Source organism: Poromitra crassiceps (assembly GCF_964638095.1).
Source record: "Poromitra crassiceps genome assembly, chromosome: 8".
Classification (NCBI taxonomy): Eukaryota; Metazoa; Chordata; class Actinopteri; order Beryciformes; family Melamphaidae; genus Poromitra; species Poromitra crassiceps.
In genome coordinates this window covers 15,053,858-15,070,423 of record NC_139629.1, presented here as the reverse complement: position 1 = coordinate 15,070,423, position 16,566 = coordinate 15,053,858, and the positions used below count along the sequence as shown (strand labels likewise).

Sequence of the window (16,566 nt, the reverse complement as noted above, 5' to 3'; positions counted from 1 at the left end):
ATGTAAACAGAAATGATACAACACCTCACTTCAGGTTCAATGTTTTCTTATTTATACAACCGGAATCTTTGACACCTCATAGTTTCACAACAGTGTATATTCAATATTTCCTGAAACATGCCAAGTAAGATATTGAAGTAAGAGCACTTGAATGGAGATACAATAGAACGGCATTGTTAGTTGAATATGTGGTTAGTCCATAGATATGCACAGCATGTAGCATTTAAGAGTGTGCTATCAAAATATGTGTGGTGGTCTGTCTGGGAAAACCCTTCACATGTCGCAGCTATGATTTTTGAGTGATATTTGAGTGATTTGGTTACTTTTATATCCATAGTAGCCAACATAATGGGGAATAATTATTTTCAGAAAATTAAAAGGAAAGTATTTATTTTGATGGTTTGTGTGGAATGCCACTGTAGAAAATAAGACTATTGTGGAATGTTTAAAGCCATTTTACTTTTAGACACACAACAGATTCAAATACTCATAACGTTTTGATCTGAGAGAGCTATCTCAGTCATTCAAAAAGTTATATAGGAGAGTTTCTAATTGATGGAAATGTCAAAAAAATGAAAGTCAAATTTTCACCATGCGAAGGATTTTTGCAGGCCACCACACGTGTTCCAGCCTTGATATTGATTTGATATATCGTTCCGACAAACTTCCACTATAAGATAAATATTCCATCGGGTACCTTTGCAAAAGACTCACAAACATGAGAGGAGAAATGTGTGATGTGATGAAAAACAGTCATGCTAGATTGTGAGTTTGAGTAAATGTTCATAAATTACATGTTTGATAAGCCTTAGTTTGGCTGACAATACAGACCGAGACAATACAGGATTTGTTAAATGTTGGGAGATTTCCAGAAGAAGGCACACGTCAATGAAGCCGATGTAGTAAGGCATAAAACAGTCAACCTGGAACCAATCATCGCTTTGGGTTGTACTATGTGGAATAAAAATCAAAATATTTAAAAAAAGAAAATCAACAAAACACAGTTTATCTCAAATGTCTTCTGGATGCCAGTGACAACCCAAACCATTACAAATAATTCTATCAACATATTTATTTCCCTTATAAATCAGCCAAATATTAGGTTTGGTTAATAGCAGACCTGCTAAAATCTGGGTGACACGTGAGGACTAGATGACAGCACAGCTAGGTGACCATGCAGGAAGCTAGCCTGACACGTGAGGACTAGATGACAGCACAGCTGGGTGACCATGCAGGAAGCTAGCCTGGGAAACCATCCACTCACTTTAACTCACATTGTGTTTCATTCTGCGGGACCGTCTGGCCTACAGCTCAGGGCGGGTGTTTTCAGAAATTACAAAGTGGACGGGCCAATCAGGGACCTGCCTCGTAGTTGACATCGTAACAGGCCAATCAAAATAGTAATGGCTGCTCCCATGGCTCTGTGGCTCCCAGGGGCGTTTCTAGGATTTGAACACATTGGGGGCTTAGCCCACACCTCTCTAGGAAGGGTCCAGGGAATCCACCGGAGAGGTAAATGCACCATTTTAGACCATTTTGAGATGAACACTGAAAGCCTAGATCAGTGGTTCTCAAAGTTGGGTCCAGGGACCACCAGGGGTCCTTGAGAGGGTTCCAGGTGGTCCCCATAGCAAATGCATGGATTGTTAAACTTCAGCATTAGCCTATTTCCTTTAAAAGAAGATAACAGTCGGAGAATGTATAAAAATGATTGTATTGACTTTCACTGGTATCTAACTATTACAGAATACATCTGGATTTCTGGAAAATCATGTCAAACAAAACAATATAAATCATGTCAAACAAAACAATATAACACAAACAATACAATGTTCTCAGATTTGGGTCTTAAAGACAAAATCTCATCAAATGGAGAGAGATTATGATCTGGATGGAGGGCCATGGGCCAAAAATAAATAATGATGTTATGTGGAATTACATCACATTAACTTCCATAAAAGGTCAGTGTTGCTCCCGCGGCACGTTACTTCGTTCCGGATCGCTTTTCTTTTTATGAAATTGAATTTCTCCTATGAAATTATTAACATCAGCGATTGTCCGACCAACGTGAATCTGGTCGACCAAGATCACATCGACCAAACAATCAGCCCTACCGCCCACTAACATGACTATGGATGGCTTGGAGTCCAGACTGATATGTAGAGCCAAACAGAATGTGAGGTCACGTTCAGGATGGTTTTGACCAAGCTAGCAGGGTTAATGGAAAGATCTGATCCTAGGTGTGGAAGAGGCGAACACGCTGGGCGATGCTGCTCCTGCACAGAGGGCAGTTCTGCAGAGCCCCACTGCAGATCTGACAGCAGCACACATGACCGCATGGCAGGAAGATGACCTGAGACTGGAGAGAGAGAGAAACAGACAGACAGACAGACAGACAGGCAGAGACAGAGATGCAGTCAGACTGGAGACATGATTGGTTCCTACATGAGACTGCATAGGAGCAGCTAGGGCAGCTAGGGGGAGCAGTTTGGTCAAAAGAAAATAGGTCCTACATGAAACTGCTCACAACAAAGTCTGTGCATTATCTTGAGTAACCGGGTCATGATTTCTGGAAAGAGACATTGCGGTTGAGTTTTTCATATCTATCTATATATACATCTATCTATCTATCTATCTATCTATCTATCTATCTATCTATCTATCTATCTATCTATCTATCTATCTCTATATATATCTATATCTATATATATACATATATATATATATATTTATTTGTTTATTTATTTTGTGTGCTTCGAGCACTACAAGCTCCAGTTCCATTGTATTGAAGAGAAGGCAGACATCTCTACGGCCCATATCTCCAAAACTGGTGCACCTAACATTTAGCAGGTCTGTGTGTGTGTGTGTGTGTGTGTGTGTGTGTGTGTGTGTGTGTGCACGCTCTATCCACAGCTCGCTGTGTCAATCTCTCTCCCCTCGTCATGCACCCACAGAAAGACGGAAATACCAAGATAAAACCTTTCCAATGCTTCTGTGTGCTTCAGACTGGTGCAGAATGGTTTTATTTTGAAAATATACGGCTGGAAGTTGTATTTTTCTTATCGCTTGCGCTTACGCGGGAGACAAAGCTACAGCTTCAGCAGCCACAAGTTCTGGCATGACGATGACATCGCTCACAAGATTTAAATGGATCATTGTGATTCAGACCACTGACCTATGCGCCTATTTGACATCCCACCTCAAGCAGTCATTTTGTGTCGAAAATGCAGGAAGTAACACGACATAAATTGCATATACAATCTATCTATGTATCTCGAATCTCGAAATTCGTTCCAACAGCCCTACAATACAGGGCCAGAATGAATGATATCGATACTTTTTATTATTAAATGCTGCTTATGTACTTTCATGATTTATGAGGTGAATGCATCATCAATAGGCTAAATCTGAATTGTAAAAAAAGTTTTTTTTTAATCATCACTATTGTTACTGTCCAGCAATATTCTATGACTCTATATAATCTAATTATGCAATTTGTTTTATTTTATTATATGCACATTGCGTCATGCTAATAAAGCTGCTTAACCCATTGACACCTGATGCAGCATTTGTGTGTGTATCCCTTTAAGACCGCGTCTTAAAGGGATACACACATGAGGGATGAAGGTCTACTTGGAGTTAAGTCTTACCCCGGTCTCCATGCAGACCACACACTCGGAGCTCCCTGGGCCCTCCACAGGGCTGGGGGCCGAGGGCGTGACGGGGGTCCCTGGGGTGAGTGGCGGGCTGGGGGTCTCGGCGGCCAAGGCGTAGGGAGGTGACGGAGGGGTTGGAGCTGAGGCAGCGGCCTCGTCTTCCTCCAGCTGGAGCGCCTTACAGCTTCCTAGTGGAGCAGGAGAAATCAACAACTCAAGGTCACAGTGTCACATGTGAAACAACACAAAGTCTCTGAAAAATGTGCATATTCTCAGGTATTAACTACTGTAAAAACGGATTAATCATTAGTCTGCTGTAGAAACTGATTAATCATTAACACCCCTAACTGCTGTATAAACTGGAAGTGTGTGGGTGGACAGACCTTCAGGAGGGTGTTGCCTGGCCCAGTTGAGAAGAGCTTTCTGGACCCCCATCTCATTGATGCCCAGCTGGGAACAGATAAGTTATCTCAGTTAGCTCATTTACATATATTCATCTATTCATAATATTCATAATTTTGTCACAAATAGCAAACCAATCTTAAAACTATGGAATGCCATCCCTATCAATATCCAAGAGCGCGGTCTATCAATTTGAGAGCATGATTTATGGATTTCACAGTGAGATTTTTCCACTCAAACCCCGCCCTGGCACTCAAATAGCCTCTGCTAGCGCTTAGATTTGATCTGCTTGTGCTCAATCTCGGTGCTTGCACTCAAATGTATTGTTTTGCTTGGACAGATTTCCTCAAGGTCAAACTGCTTCTGTGCGCTTGTCAAACCTCTGCTCTTGGATTTCTTCTCTGGCTCAGATTTTTTGTGCAAAATTTCGACAGAGCGCAGAGAAGAAATACAAGAGCAAAACTTGACACTGGTTTTGCCCAAAATTTGAAAATTTTGCCCTTGAATTTCTTCTCTGCTCTCGGATTTTTTGTGCAAAAACCCTGTGAAAATGTACAGTCAAAAATTACAGTCATGTAATACAGACATTAACTAATTCGGTGCAATAAACAACAACATGTAAATTGGTGAAGAAGTCTGTGTACATACCTTGTTGAGGTCTGAGGCGTTCATGTGCTGAAGGGCCTCTGTTGTTATTCGGTGGTGAGCCAGGATGGGCAGGTAGTGCTGAGCGGACACCTTACACAGCAGGTTCACCAACGCTTTCTCCACACCTGCCTCCTAAGATCAGGTGAGAGGAGAGCGACATGATGATGGCTCCCAGAGAGCACCTGCTTCCTAAGATCGACACTGGTACTAGCCAACCCCTAGGAATGAGCCTTGGTCTTATGATCACTGATCAAACTAGTAGCCCAGCCTGTGACAGTACCTGCATGCGCAGTGAGAGGGGCTTGGCATCCAGCAGCCTCTGGTACTGGATCATCCAGTAGTTCTGCTGCGTCGACTCCGACTTCAGCTCCATCTCCGCCTGGAGAGCAAGCATACACACACGCACACACACAAAAAAAAAACATGTTTGGCTTTATTTTCACTACTGTAGCACCAGTCTTGATCGCTGTGGGTGTGTCCTTTCTTCCTAAATACATTAAATCATTGGTATGGGAGATTTAATCATCATGGGAGGACTTTTTTTACTTTTTTATTTTTTACTGGGAGTATCGGGATTTCCCCCCTGAAAATCTGGAATTTTCTGGGCTATCGGGAACATTTTCTTGAAAAATCTGGAATTTCCTGGGCTCCTCACCAGAACCTGGCGGAGCTCCATCTCTCTCTGGTCCTTCTGCTTCAGCAGCTGCTGCAACATGTCGCTGAGAGCACAGCGCTGCTCCACCAGAGACTCCTGCACACACACACACACACACACACATACGCAAACACATTCACAAGAGTGACACTGTACACTGAGCACTGGACAGTGTAAGAATACCTGTTTCCATGTAAAAAAAAAAAAGGTCATATTTCAAGATGAAAATATACCACTTAGACCTTGAACTCGAAGCACAAGTAAAGATATGTCCACTGCCCCCCCTCCCACCCCCCCATATTGAAGTGTAGCACAGATCCACAGACATCTACAGTCTACATTAAAGTCCCTGGAAACCAAGCATAAATATATGCTTTGAGTTTGTCACCCCACAGAAAAATGTGTTATTAGGCAACTTTGAAGTACATTTGAAGCTGCCAAGTATATAAAATGAGGTTTCAAAATCATGAAAAACTATGCAACTTTCTTCGCCCGCAACCTTGACATTTGACCACCAAAATCTAATCAGTTCATCTTTGACTCCAAGTGGATGTTTGAGCCAAATGTGACGGAATTCAGTCAAGGCGTTCCTGAGATATCACGTTAACGAACATCGGACGGACGTACATATGGGGAGATTGGAAAAAATCACTCTTTTCCCGCTTTTAATCTTTTGTTTTTGCTCAGAGTGAAATGTTTTACGGTCACTCATGATTCAGTAGCTGGCTGGTTGGCTTGGTTTCAGGCTTAAAACTCTTTATATAAAGGATTGTTTTATACATCTCTGGAGAAAATGAATGGGGAGTTCTCTGATGGGAGCTGAGAAAAAGTGGGCGGTCACTGTTGAGCTCTATGGAAGAATGGTTCATATATTATATATTCAATATAGGACTAAAGGTGCTCTGAGGCTTAAAAGGTGTAACGTTACTAAATTAGTTTCATGAGCTACTGTAGAGGTTGGTCCTGTTCTACCGCTTTGTATGAGTACATCTGTTTGAGTTTACTTTTACAGAAAAACTTGAATCAGTCAACTCTGGCATCAAATTGTCAACAGTAGTAGGGACAAATGAAAGACCTTTTGACAGAACACAGATGTGTGCGTCAGTCAATTATTTTTGGAATGGTGGGAACATATTCATGGACACTCATTATTACAGCCGCTACCCTTGATTCAAATAATTCAATATCCTTTTATTTGAGGTTATTATTTTTCACCACCCTCTTGTGTCGTGTGAAATGTTTGCAATGGTGAGATGACATGGAGAGAGCCAAGGAAAAGGCAAAGTAATCAGTAGAAAGGAGGAGAAAACAAAGGAAGGGAAGGCGGGAGGAGGGGACACCCACCTGCAGGTTCTCAGCGTCCAGATTGCGTCTCTTAACCTCCAGCTTAGTCAGTTGCATTAATTCACCCTCTATGAGCTTGATCTGGAGACAATGGAGATAAAGGAAATGTGAAGCTAGCAGGGCGCCAGGGAGATGACAGCTGAGCGGGGAATGATCTGATCAAAATGATCTTCTGCCCGCAGAGAAATATCCTTCACGCCAACATTTTGGGAGATACGCCTATTTACCATCTTTTCAATAGTAAGACGAGAAGATAAGACACCCTTCTCCTCTCTGTGCATGTAGCAGAAAAATAGCAAGCACTAGTTAACTTGGCACAATGAATTGTAGTCACTGGTACTGGCTAGCTAGCCTACCCCTGCTATGAGCAAAAATGTTAAAACCTGGCAGAATCTCTATAGATTATGTCTCCACAAACCCTGAAATGCCAAGTTGACTCGAAAAGACGTCATTGACACCCTGTTTTTAGCTGAAATCTGCACTGTAGCCAGGTGCTACAGTCAAGTACCATTGACTACCATTCATTGTGCTAAGCTAACGAGTGCTTGCTATTTTTCCACTACGTGCACAGCGAAGAGAAGGGCACCCATGTTCTCGTCTTACTAGTGGGAATAGCTTGTTTTCAGGTGACGCCTTCACGTCAAGGGGCAAGAAGACCAATGACCATTGGCCTGTTTGCAAACCATGTGATCATGCTGGAGGCCAACCAGCAGCAGGCTACGTAGGAAACGATAGGAAAGCATGAGCAAAATTGGACAAGTTGCTTCTATTTATAGAGGCAAAGCGACCGCCTACTTCCTGCTTCAGCACTGTACCAGAGATTTTCATCCGCCATTTATTTTCCCATAGACATATCGTAAAATGCGTATAAAATAGTTTTACTGGTTCAAACCCAACGGTACAGATATATTTAGAAACAGGAGCGATCGCATAACATTTCACTGGGACCAAAACGCAAAAAAAAAAAAAGGGTTTAAAGATTTTTTTTTTCCTATGTTGTATTTTTAAGTTTTGGTTCGAGTGAAATGTTCTATGGTCTCTCCCGATTATAGCGTTAGCTGAACCGTTTGGTTCAACGAAGTACAACTATTTTATACGCATTTTACGAAATGTCTATGGGAAAATAAATGGCGGATGAAAATCTCTGGTACAGTGCTGAAGCAGGAAGTGACGTTCCACTTTGCCTCTCTATTGTATATGGATCATATCCTATGTTTTGCAATCTTCTGGTGATACCTACAGCGTGCAGCGGCAACCAACCCTCTTGCATACTCGCTTTCCTCCATTCTCCATAGTATATATAATCCTTTTTGGCCATTCTCCATAGTAGCTCTGGGACAGCTGCCCTCCAGCAACATCAGCGTAATCACATGGTTGCAAACAAACTATTATTACGAATCTCCCAAAATGTCGGCTTATTCCTTTAAATAATAAATCAAAGAGGCATGTAAAATGTGGAGGAGGCAGATGAAGCAACTGGTCCTGGAAGTGGTAGGCAATGGAAATGGATGCTGCCCCCTTGTGGCGGCTGGTGTATGAGTGTGGTTCTGGTGACACTTTTCCTTTGTGGTGCTTTTTAGAAACCTATTACTGCCACTAACGGATGTAACTTCCAGGTGCAGCTACTTCTACTCTCACTTACAATGTCAGAATATAAGCGATGTGATGTATAGTTTTTGAGATATTAACATTTGTTTGATTTAAAAAACACGATTTCAGACGGACAAGCCCGTCTTTATTGTCACACGATTACACATCAACACATGCACGGAGGGCCACAACAAACACACACATGCTGACGGTGGCCGGTGAAATTTGTCCTCTGCATTTAACCCATCCTGGCTTGTCCTTTCCTCCGGGGGGCAGGCCAGGAGCAGTGGTCGCTTTTCTCGTACAGCGCCCGGGGACCAACTTCGGATGTTGTCGTCACTGGTCGGATGACGATGACGATCTGATCTTCTGCACACATCTTTTCAGCTTTAACTCATACTATATAGTTTCTGCTGCAGTGGCACCCGGAAGTACTTTTTGTCGTCATGATGTCACGCTGATTCGTCCGATAGATTTTCACGTGCTAGCTGGTGTCAACAGACGGACCTGTTTGTGGATGTAGCTCCTCCCCCCCACAGACACACCTGTTTGTGGATGTAGCCCCTCCCACCCACAGACAGACCTGTTTGTGGATGTAGCCCCTCCCCCCCACAGACAGACCTGTTTGCGGATGTAGCCCCTCCCCCCCACAGACAGACCTGTTTGTGGATGTAGCCCCTCCCCCCCACAGACACACCTGTTTGCGGATGTAGCCCCTCCCCCCCACAGACACACCTGTTTGCGGATGTAGCCCCTCCCCCCCACAGACACACCTGTTTGCGGATGTAGCCGTGTACGCTGTCCTTCTGCAGTTGCAGGGCCTGGAAGGCTGCTTTCTGTATCTCCTCCTGCAGATGACAGTGACAGCATGTGACCAGGCTCATTTATTTTATTCTCATGAGCTATTTCTCTTCATGTGGGTGGGGGGTGGGGGGGATTGGTGGTGGTGGGGGTAATCCAGACTTTCAACAATCTTAGTTCATTCCTTGAAAACTACTATCAGAAGTCAACAAGCTAGTTTGTTGTATGAGGAAAGCTAGCAATGTGAAAAAGTGTGTGTACTGTATTAAAAAAAACAATCACTAGTATCTCCATGAACCTTGACTTCTTACCGGAACCAGGGTTCCCCACCCCACACACACACACACACACACACACTAGGGATGTGCGCTGGTGCACTGGTCGGTTAAACTTTTAAATATCCGGGCATCTGGGTAGTGTACCGGTAGAGTCCCTACCACTACACTACGATGTGCGCATACTTAAAAAAATCTAAATAAACAATAACAGCCGCTCTTGGAGCAGATTCTGCCTCTCCAGCAGAACTTCCAGAGCTCCGTTGTGACGTAAAACGTGTCAGAACGGAGCACTTTGGCAGAGGAGGAAATGGGAGATCTCCATGAGGAAAACAGAGAGAGAAGGTAAACACTGCGCATGTGCTTACAGTCTATTACCCAGATTATTAATGATACAAAGTGGGTTGATTACCGGTAAAGCCATCCTTTAAATACACACAATATTTTTTTGGACAATGGTTTAACGGCCTTATCAATTACATTTTGACTGTTTTCTTAGACTAGTCTAAATTTAAACTTTTCTTTCTTTGACAGGGAACACACACAGGTTTACAAGACACATCTATGAGGTACCTCCTGCAGGATGTGGGCGATGGCTTTGGACTTGTCTAACACCTGGAGTGAGAGCACCTCATCAAACCTCCTGTCCAAACTCTCCATACTACACACACACACACACACACACACACACACACACACACACACACACACACACACACACACACACACACACACACACACACACACACACACACACACACACACACACACACACACACACACACACACACACACACAGAGGGAGAGAAGAGGAGTTTAGCCCAACATTAACATCATCCAGCCAACTTTTGTTGTGTAACATATGTGTCTTGGCCCTGTTCACATCTGGTATTAACATGTGGTGTCTTGGCCCTGTTCAGATCTGGTATTAACATGTGTCTTGGCCCTGTTCAGATCTGGTATAAACATGTGTCTTGGCCCTGTTCAGATCTGGTATTAACATGTGTCTTGGCCCTGTTCAGATCTGGTATTAACATGTGTCTTCGCCCTGTTGAGATCTGGTATAAACATGTGTCTTCGCCCTGTTCAGATCTGGTATAAACATGTGTCTTGGCCCTGTTCAGATCTGGTATAAACATGTGTCTTGGCCCTGTTGAGATCTGGTATAAACATGTGTCTTCGCCCTGTTCAGATCTGGTATTAACATGTGTCTTGGCCCTGTTCAGATCTGGTATTAACTAGGGGTGTCACAATATATCGTCCCACGAAATTTCGCGATAGTAAAACGTCACGATATGTATCGTTGAGATGAAATCTCATATCGCAAAAAAAAAAAAAAAAAATCAAAAAATAGACTAAGAAACGTCTTTGTTTGTTGAAGTTCAATGTGTGGAAAGTAGTTCAGTTGAACAAGTCTCTGAAGAGACACATGAGAAGTTATACAGGAGAGAAACCATTCAGTTGAGTTTCTGGCAAAACTGTTTACTTGACAGGAAAAACTGAAGATGCATAAAAAATAGATTAAGAAAAGTCTTGTTGTTTGAGTTTGAAGAAAAACTGAAGATGCATAATGAGAATTTATACTGCTGAGAAACCTTTTAGTTCAAAGTAAATCTAAGTGACGGTGTAACTCATTCTATTTCAAGATAAGCCTTATCTCCAATCTCATGTTTTTTCTAGTTGTTATTGTAATAACAATTTCCCACAACAGCATGTTTTGTATTTGTGCATTTCAAATAAAATACTACTTTTCCAGTAATATATTGTCATTATTCAAGTTAAAAAAAATATTGTTAAAATCGTATCGTATCGTATCGTTATCGTGAACCCAGTATCGTGATACGTATCGTATCGTGAACTGAGTGTATCGTGACACCCCTAGTATTAACATGTGTCTTCGCCCTGTTCAGATCTGGTATTAGCATGTGTCTTGGCCCTGTTCAGATCTGGTATTAACATGTGTCTTGGCCCTGTTCAGATCTGGTATAAACATGTGTCTTGGCCCTGTTCAGATCTGGTATAAACATGTGTCTTGGCCCTGTTGAGATCTGGTATAAACATGTGTCTTGGCCCTGTTCAGATCTGGTATAAACATGTGTCTTGGCCCTGTTCAAACCTGGTATTAACATGTGTCTTGGCCCTGTTCAGATCTGGTATAAACATGTGTCTTGGCCCTGTTCAAACCTGGTATTAACATGTGTCTTTTGAGTTATCTGATCGCAAGTCACAAGATCACAAGGACAGCTCTAGTAAGGTCACTTCACACTAGCGATGCCACGGTGTGGAGATTTAATAAACACGTGACAACACCAGTGTTAGTGGTGACACCGTATAAATATAGATTTTTTTAAAGAGCTCCTCAGCTGTCATCAGGGTCTGAATTTGTCATTTAACTGCTCTCAGTCCGACGCAGCCATCAAGGTATAGTCACCAATACAAGCATGGTAGGGATGTCAGATTAACCAGCGAGAATAGTTTGGAGCAGTTATGCTCGTCGGTCTATAGATTAATTTTCATACAGTGCTTACAGTTTTAAACGTAAACATTTTTGCGGAGATGGGGACAGAGTGTCATGGCGGCGACTGCTTCCAGTATTTTCCATCTGAGCACAGACAAAGAGTTTAACAAGAGAGAACAGACACACAGAGAACAACGCTGCTGTCATGGTGTGCTGCTGCAGTGGAATAATGGGTGGAACAAGCTTTAGGCTTCGGTTCTTCATCAAGTTCTTTGGCGCAAATGATGACGTGCGTTGATACAGCACGCGCACACGTCCACTTTCATAGAACATCAATGGTTGTGCAGCTACAGTATGAAAGGGTCTACAGTATGCCATATCCTCCATATATAACCAAGATACAGTGTCTTCACCGTCGCTCTCCGTGCAGTAGAGCTAAAGTCGTCAAGTTAGTTAGTATCGCCATAGATGGAGGCAAATGGTACAGTCGTTCAAAAACCACCAAAAATACACATCTAACAGCGCCAAAAAGCTCTTTGTGCTTCGGGTACTCGCCATGCGATGAAATATCAATCCAAAAAACTAAGAAACGCTCTTTACAGGCAAACAAGGAAGTAACTCGTGTGAGGATTTACTCCGAAAATGACGTTTCACGTAACTATGGATTCATATTTCATGGCGTGGCGAGCACCCGAAGCACAACAAGCTTTTTGGCACTGTTTGGTGATTTTGAACGACTGTACCATTTGCCTCCATTCTAACTAATTTGACGACTGTAGCTCACTGTATACTGCGCAGAGAGTGACGGTGAAGACACGGGGTATCTTGATGATGTATGGAGGATATGGCAAATGAGTGAAACTCCCGAAAAGTTGGCATATCCCTTTAAGTAAACAGACTGTGTGTGTGTGTGTGTGTGTGTGTGTGTGTTCATGTTCAACCTTCTGCAGGCCTCGGAGACCAGGCTCTGCCTGCGGAAGTCGCTGGCCTCCTGGAGGAGGGTCATGGCACAGGTATCTGACAGCACCTTCTGCATGGCCACTAGAGGGAGAGAGAGAGGACAGGAAGGTAGGTAGGGCAAAGGAACATAAATTGTCAGATTTTCGAATGGACCTTGGTGTGGTAGGAGGGGCTTCAAACAACAAAAACAGCCTCAGCTCATGTGTGGTTTTGAATACCACTACTACAGCCATCTCTCTCTTCCTGAGTAATTGTTGCTTACCTGCCACCTCTCTCTTCCTGAGTGAAGTGGCTTCTTCCTGTGTGATGGCAGTCAGCTGCTCCATATGGATCCTGTGGGAAGGACAACTGTCACCATGAAAATGAGTCGGCGGGGTAGTGCAATGGTAGATTCCCTGCCTACCAACACGAGGGTCGCAGGTTCAAGTCCCTGTGTTACCTCTGGCGTGGTCGGATTAAGGGTATGAGTCCTCATCACTGCAGTACATACATCCTGCCGGTGAAACTGGAAACTGGGATTGGCCACGTATAATCGGGGAGAAAACATGTGGGAAATCCGGAAGGGGAAAAAAGCACGGTAACATCTAAAAACAAAAGCACACTTCTTTTTTGGGGGGGATGGGGGCAATGCATTATTTAAAATTAGAACTACATTATTCACCACACTGATGTAGGGACATCAACTAATCTAGTAAGGGAATCAGAAAGTACAGGAATACCCCAGTAGATTGCACGCACACACAGTGTGTGTGTGTGTGTGTGTGTGTGTGTGTGTGTGTGTGTATTCCACAGGTGTATTCCTCTCTTGTCTCTGGTTTTCCATTAGGTTCCATTAGATTGTTAAGTGGAGTGCACTGGGATGAGTACTGCGGTGTCTCGCTGTAATGGGATCATTATGGGAGGAGAGGAGAGTGCTCTAATGTGATGGATTCTCTGTCTACTCACCGATCTGCCTCCATGGCCTGGAGGAACTCTGCGCTTTTCTTCTGCCTGCAGAGAAAGACAGACACACACACAGACAGACACAGACAGACAGACAGACAGACAGACAGACAGACAGACAGACAGAGAGACAGACAGACAGACAGTCAATCAGACAGACAGACAGACAGACAGTCAGTCAGACAGACACACAGACAGTCAGTCAGACAGACAGACAGACAGACAGACAGACAGACAGTCAGACAGACAGACACACACACAGACAGTCAGTCAGACAGACAGACAGACACACAGACAGTCAGTCAGACAGACAGACAGTCAGTCAGTCAGACAGACAGACAGTCAGACAGACACACAGACAGTCAGACAGACATACACAGACAGTCAGACAGACAGTCAGTCAGACAGACAGACACACAGACAGACAGACAGACAGACAGACAGTCAGACATACACAGACAGTCAGACAGACAGACAGACAGACATACAGACATACAGAGACAGACAGACAGAAAGATAGACACACAGACAGACAGACAGTCAGACAGACAGAGATACACAGACAGACAGACAGACAGACAGACATACACACACACAGACAGACAGACAGACAGATGCGTTTAGTAGGCTACTCGCTTTGATCAGCGAGTGAGGACAGCCTGACGATAAGAGAAGCCGCGCACACACTCGTCTCTCCACTGTGATGAGTATTATTTCCCAATGCCCAGTGCCCACACACGTTCTATGCTGCATTGTTTTCTCATCAAGGCAATGTCGAGGTATGCAGATAGGAGCATGCATGTTGTCTGTGTTTCAATAACGAATGCGTCCAAAGTTTGCCCAGAATGACGCGCCTGTTGAATGCCGAACAAACGGGCTATAGGCATATTCCCGCTGCAAAGTCGATCTCTTAATGAGAACATTGGAATGAAGATCGACTAAAGCTATAAAGAGTAGACTACTAGAGGAATGAGAAACGCATTCGACACATTTATTTAGGAACCAATTATTAGAGAGAGGCCCCGCTGCCTCTCTCTCTCTATCTGCAGCAGCAGTACAGTCCGTAGCACACGTAATGATAGCCTGTTAAACCAGCCCGTCACGTGAACTCACATTTCATTTGGTTCTGCGTGACGGTCTGGGGGGGTTTAGCAGAAGCTGCAGAGCAGGAGGGCCAATCAGCGACTTGCCTGTGATTGACAGCGCAAGTTGGCCAATCAGGAACACCACTAGCACTGCACTAACAAAACAATAATGGCCGCCTCCTTGCCTGATCGTCTGGAGGAGTAATGTCAGCGTTTGTCTAGTTTATACAGCCATAAAGTGCAGTTATTGCAGAAATAGTTTCAATAACAACAATTAAACAAGTACAGGAGTATCACCACAACCGCAGAGTTTCTCGGCGGAAAAGATGTTTTTGCCATTCTCCCGAGTGGATTTGGGTTTGATTGGATCCGACGCTGATTGGCTGAAGGAGTTGTCTGTCAAGGCAACTACGCCCGCCCATGCTCCCGCCCCTGCTAAAGACTAGGTGAAGAGTTGGGGCCAGACCGTCACGCAGAACCAAATTAAATGTGAGTTCACGTGACGGGCTGGTTTACCAGGCTAACGTAATGATGCCCCACCCCCGCCGTCCCCCCGCTCGCTACGGACCTTTTCCCCATGTTTAGAAACAACAATCCCTCATGTCTAGAAGGGTAAGACTGGTAAATACCCGGGCCTGAGTTACCAGTCATGGTCCAGACTTGATTTGTGGAAATGGCTTTTTTGCTCATGGGTTTCACACACGTTCTGTAATAAAACATCTAAAAGCTAAAATCGTATCAGTTGGGGGTCCCTGGGACAAAATCTTATCAAATGGGGGTACGTGGTCTAATTTGTGTCAGGTTAGGGGTCCTGGATGTGAAAAGGTTTGAGAACCACTGGTCTAGTTGACAGCTAAAACCTTCCCAAACCCTCCACTAACCCAGGGCTGCCCAACCTGCTCTCCTCTCCACTCCCCTCTCCTCCTCCTCTCCCATCCTCTGTTCTCTCCTTCCTCTTTCCTCTAATTCTCCTTCTTCTCCTCCTCTCCTGTTTTCCTTCCTCTCTCCTCTCCCCTCTCCCTCCTCCCCTCTCACCGGCTGTTGTCCAGTAGCAGGCTGCTGATGCGACTGCTGATGTCGTTCTCGGCCTGGCGGACTCGGCCCAGCACCATCAGCCTGTCTGCCTCCTGAGCCCTCTGCTGCTGGGAGACGCCCTGCTCCAGACGCTCCTGCTCCTGAACAGCACAGCACAGAGGAGGGGAGGGGAAGAACGTTAATGTAACAATAAAGCTGTGATATATTTAGGTGTAGACATCTGTGTAGCTCTAAATAAAATATCACCCAAATTCACATCTTTTGTTTGTGACAACCAGGGGTTAAATTGAGCTGCCTGGTGCCATCAACTAAAAGGGAACTCAGACAGCTATAGATTTATTATGAAACATATACAATTATGTCACTATTCTAACTGTTTAAACCTCAAAATGACGTGCCAAAGGGCCCAAAACACTTAAAGAAAATAATTTTCAATCCCCCCCCCCCCCCCCCTCCGGTGCTCTACGGATGAATGGACTATTCCTATGCTTTGATGTAATTTTATACATTCAGAGACTATTTTGCATGGCTATGAATACAGGCGTGCCTTGAGATTTTCGTCGCTCATCCTATGGGCCGGATTGGACTCTTTGGCAGGCCTGTTCTGGCCCCCGGGCCTTATGTTTGACACCCCTGGTTTAAATGTATATCTGTCCTTGTTTGTTTTAACTTGTGCATACATTTTCTTCCTGTGTGAGTACCTTGAGTCAAACTC

General features: G+C 44.0%; 1 protein-coding gene across 2 annotated transcripts in view; it reads right to left on the bottom strand.

The window, feature by feature from the left end:
- Window positions 1-43: 43 nt before the first annotated feature.
- Window positions 44-16,566, bottom strand: part of lrsam1 (leucine rich repeat and sterile alpha motif containing 1) — a 30,958-nt gene continuing 14,435 nt past the window's right edge. The window contains exons 13-25 of one of the 2 annotated variants that reach the window (XM_083641900.1): window positions 15,852-15,991; window positions 13,735-13,779; window positions 13,052-13,137; window positions 12,771-12,870; window positions 9,945-10,032; window positions 9,069-9,143; window positions 6,706-6,786; window positions 5,362-5,457; window positions 4,987-5,085; window positions 4,707-4,838; window positions 4,040-4,106; window positions 3,651-3,844; window positions 44-2,359 (exon numbers count right to left, since the gene is read on the bottom strand). In XM_083641900.1, the coding sequence (XP_083498026.1) occupies window positions 2,237-2,359; window positions 3,651-3,844; window positions 4,040-4,106; window positions 4,707-4,838; window positions 4,987-5,085; window positions 5,362-5,457; window positions 6,706-6,786; window positions 9,069-9,143; window positions 9,945-10,032; window positions 12,771-12,870; window positions 13,052-13,137; window positions 13,735-13,779; window positions 15,852-15,991 (1,326 nt within the window). In that variant the 3' untranslated portion in view covers window positions 44-2,236. The remainder of the gene's footprint in view (window positions 2,360-3,650; window positions 3,845-4,039; window positions 4,107-4,706; window positions 4,839-4,986; window positions 5,086-5,361; window positions 5,458-6,705; window positions 6,787-9,068; window positions 9,144-9,944; window positions 10,033-12,770; window positions 12,871-13,051; window positions 13,138-13,734; window positions 13,780-15,851; window positions 15,992-16,566) is intronic. The other variant, XM_083641901.1, reaches the window with a different exon arrangement.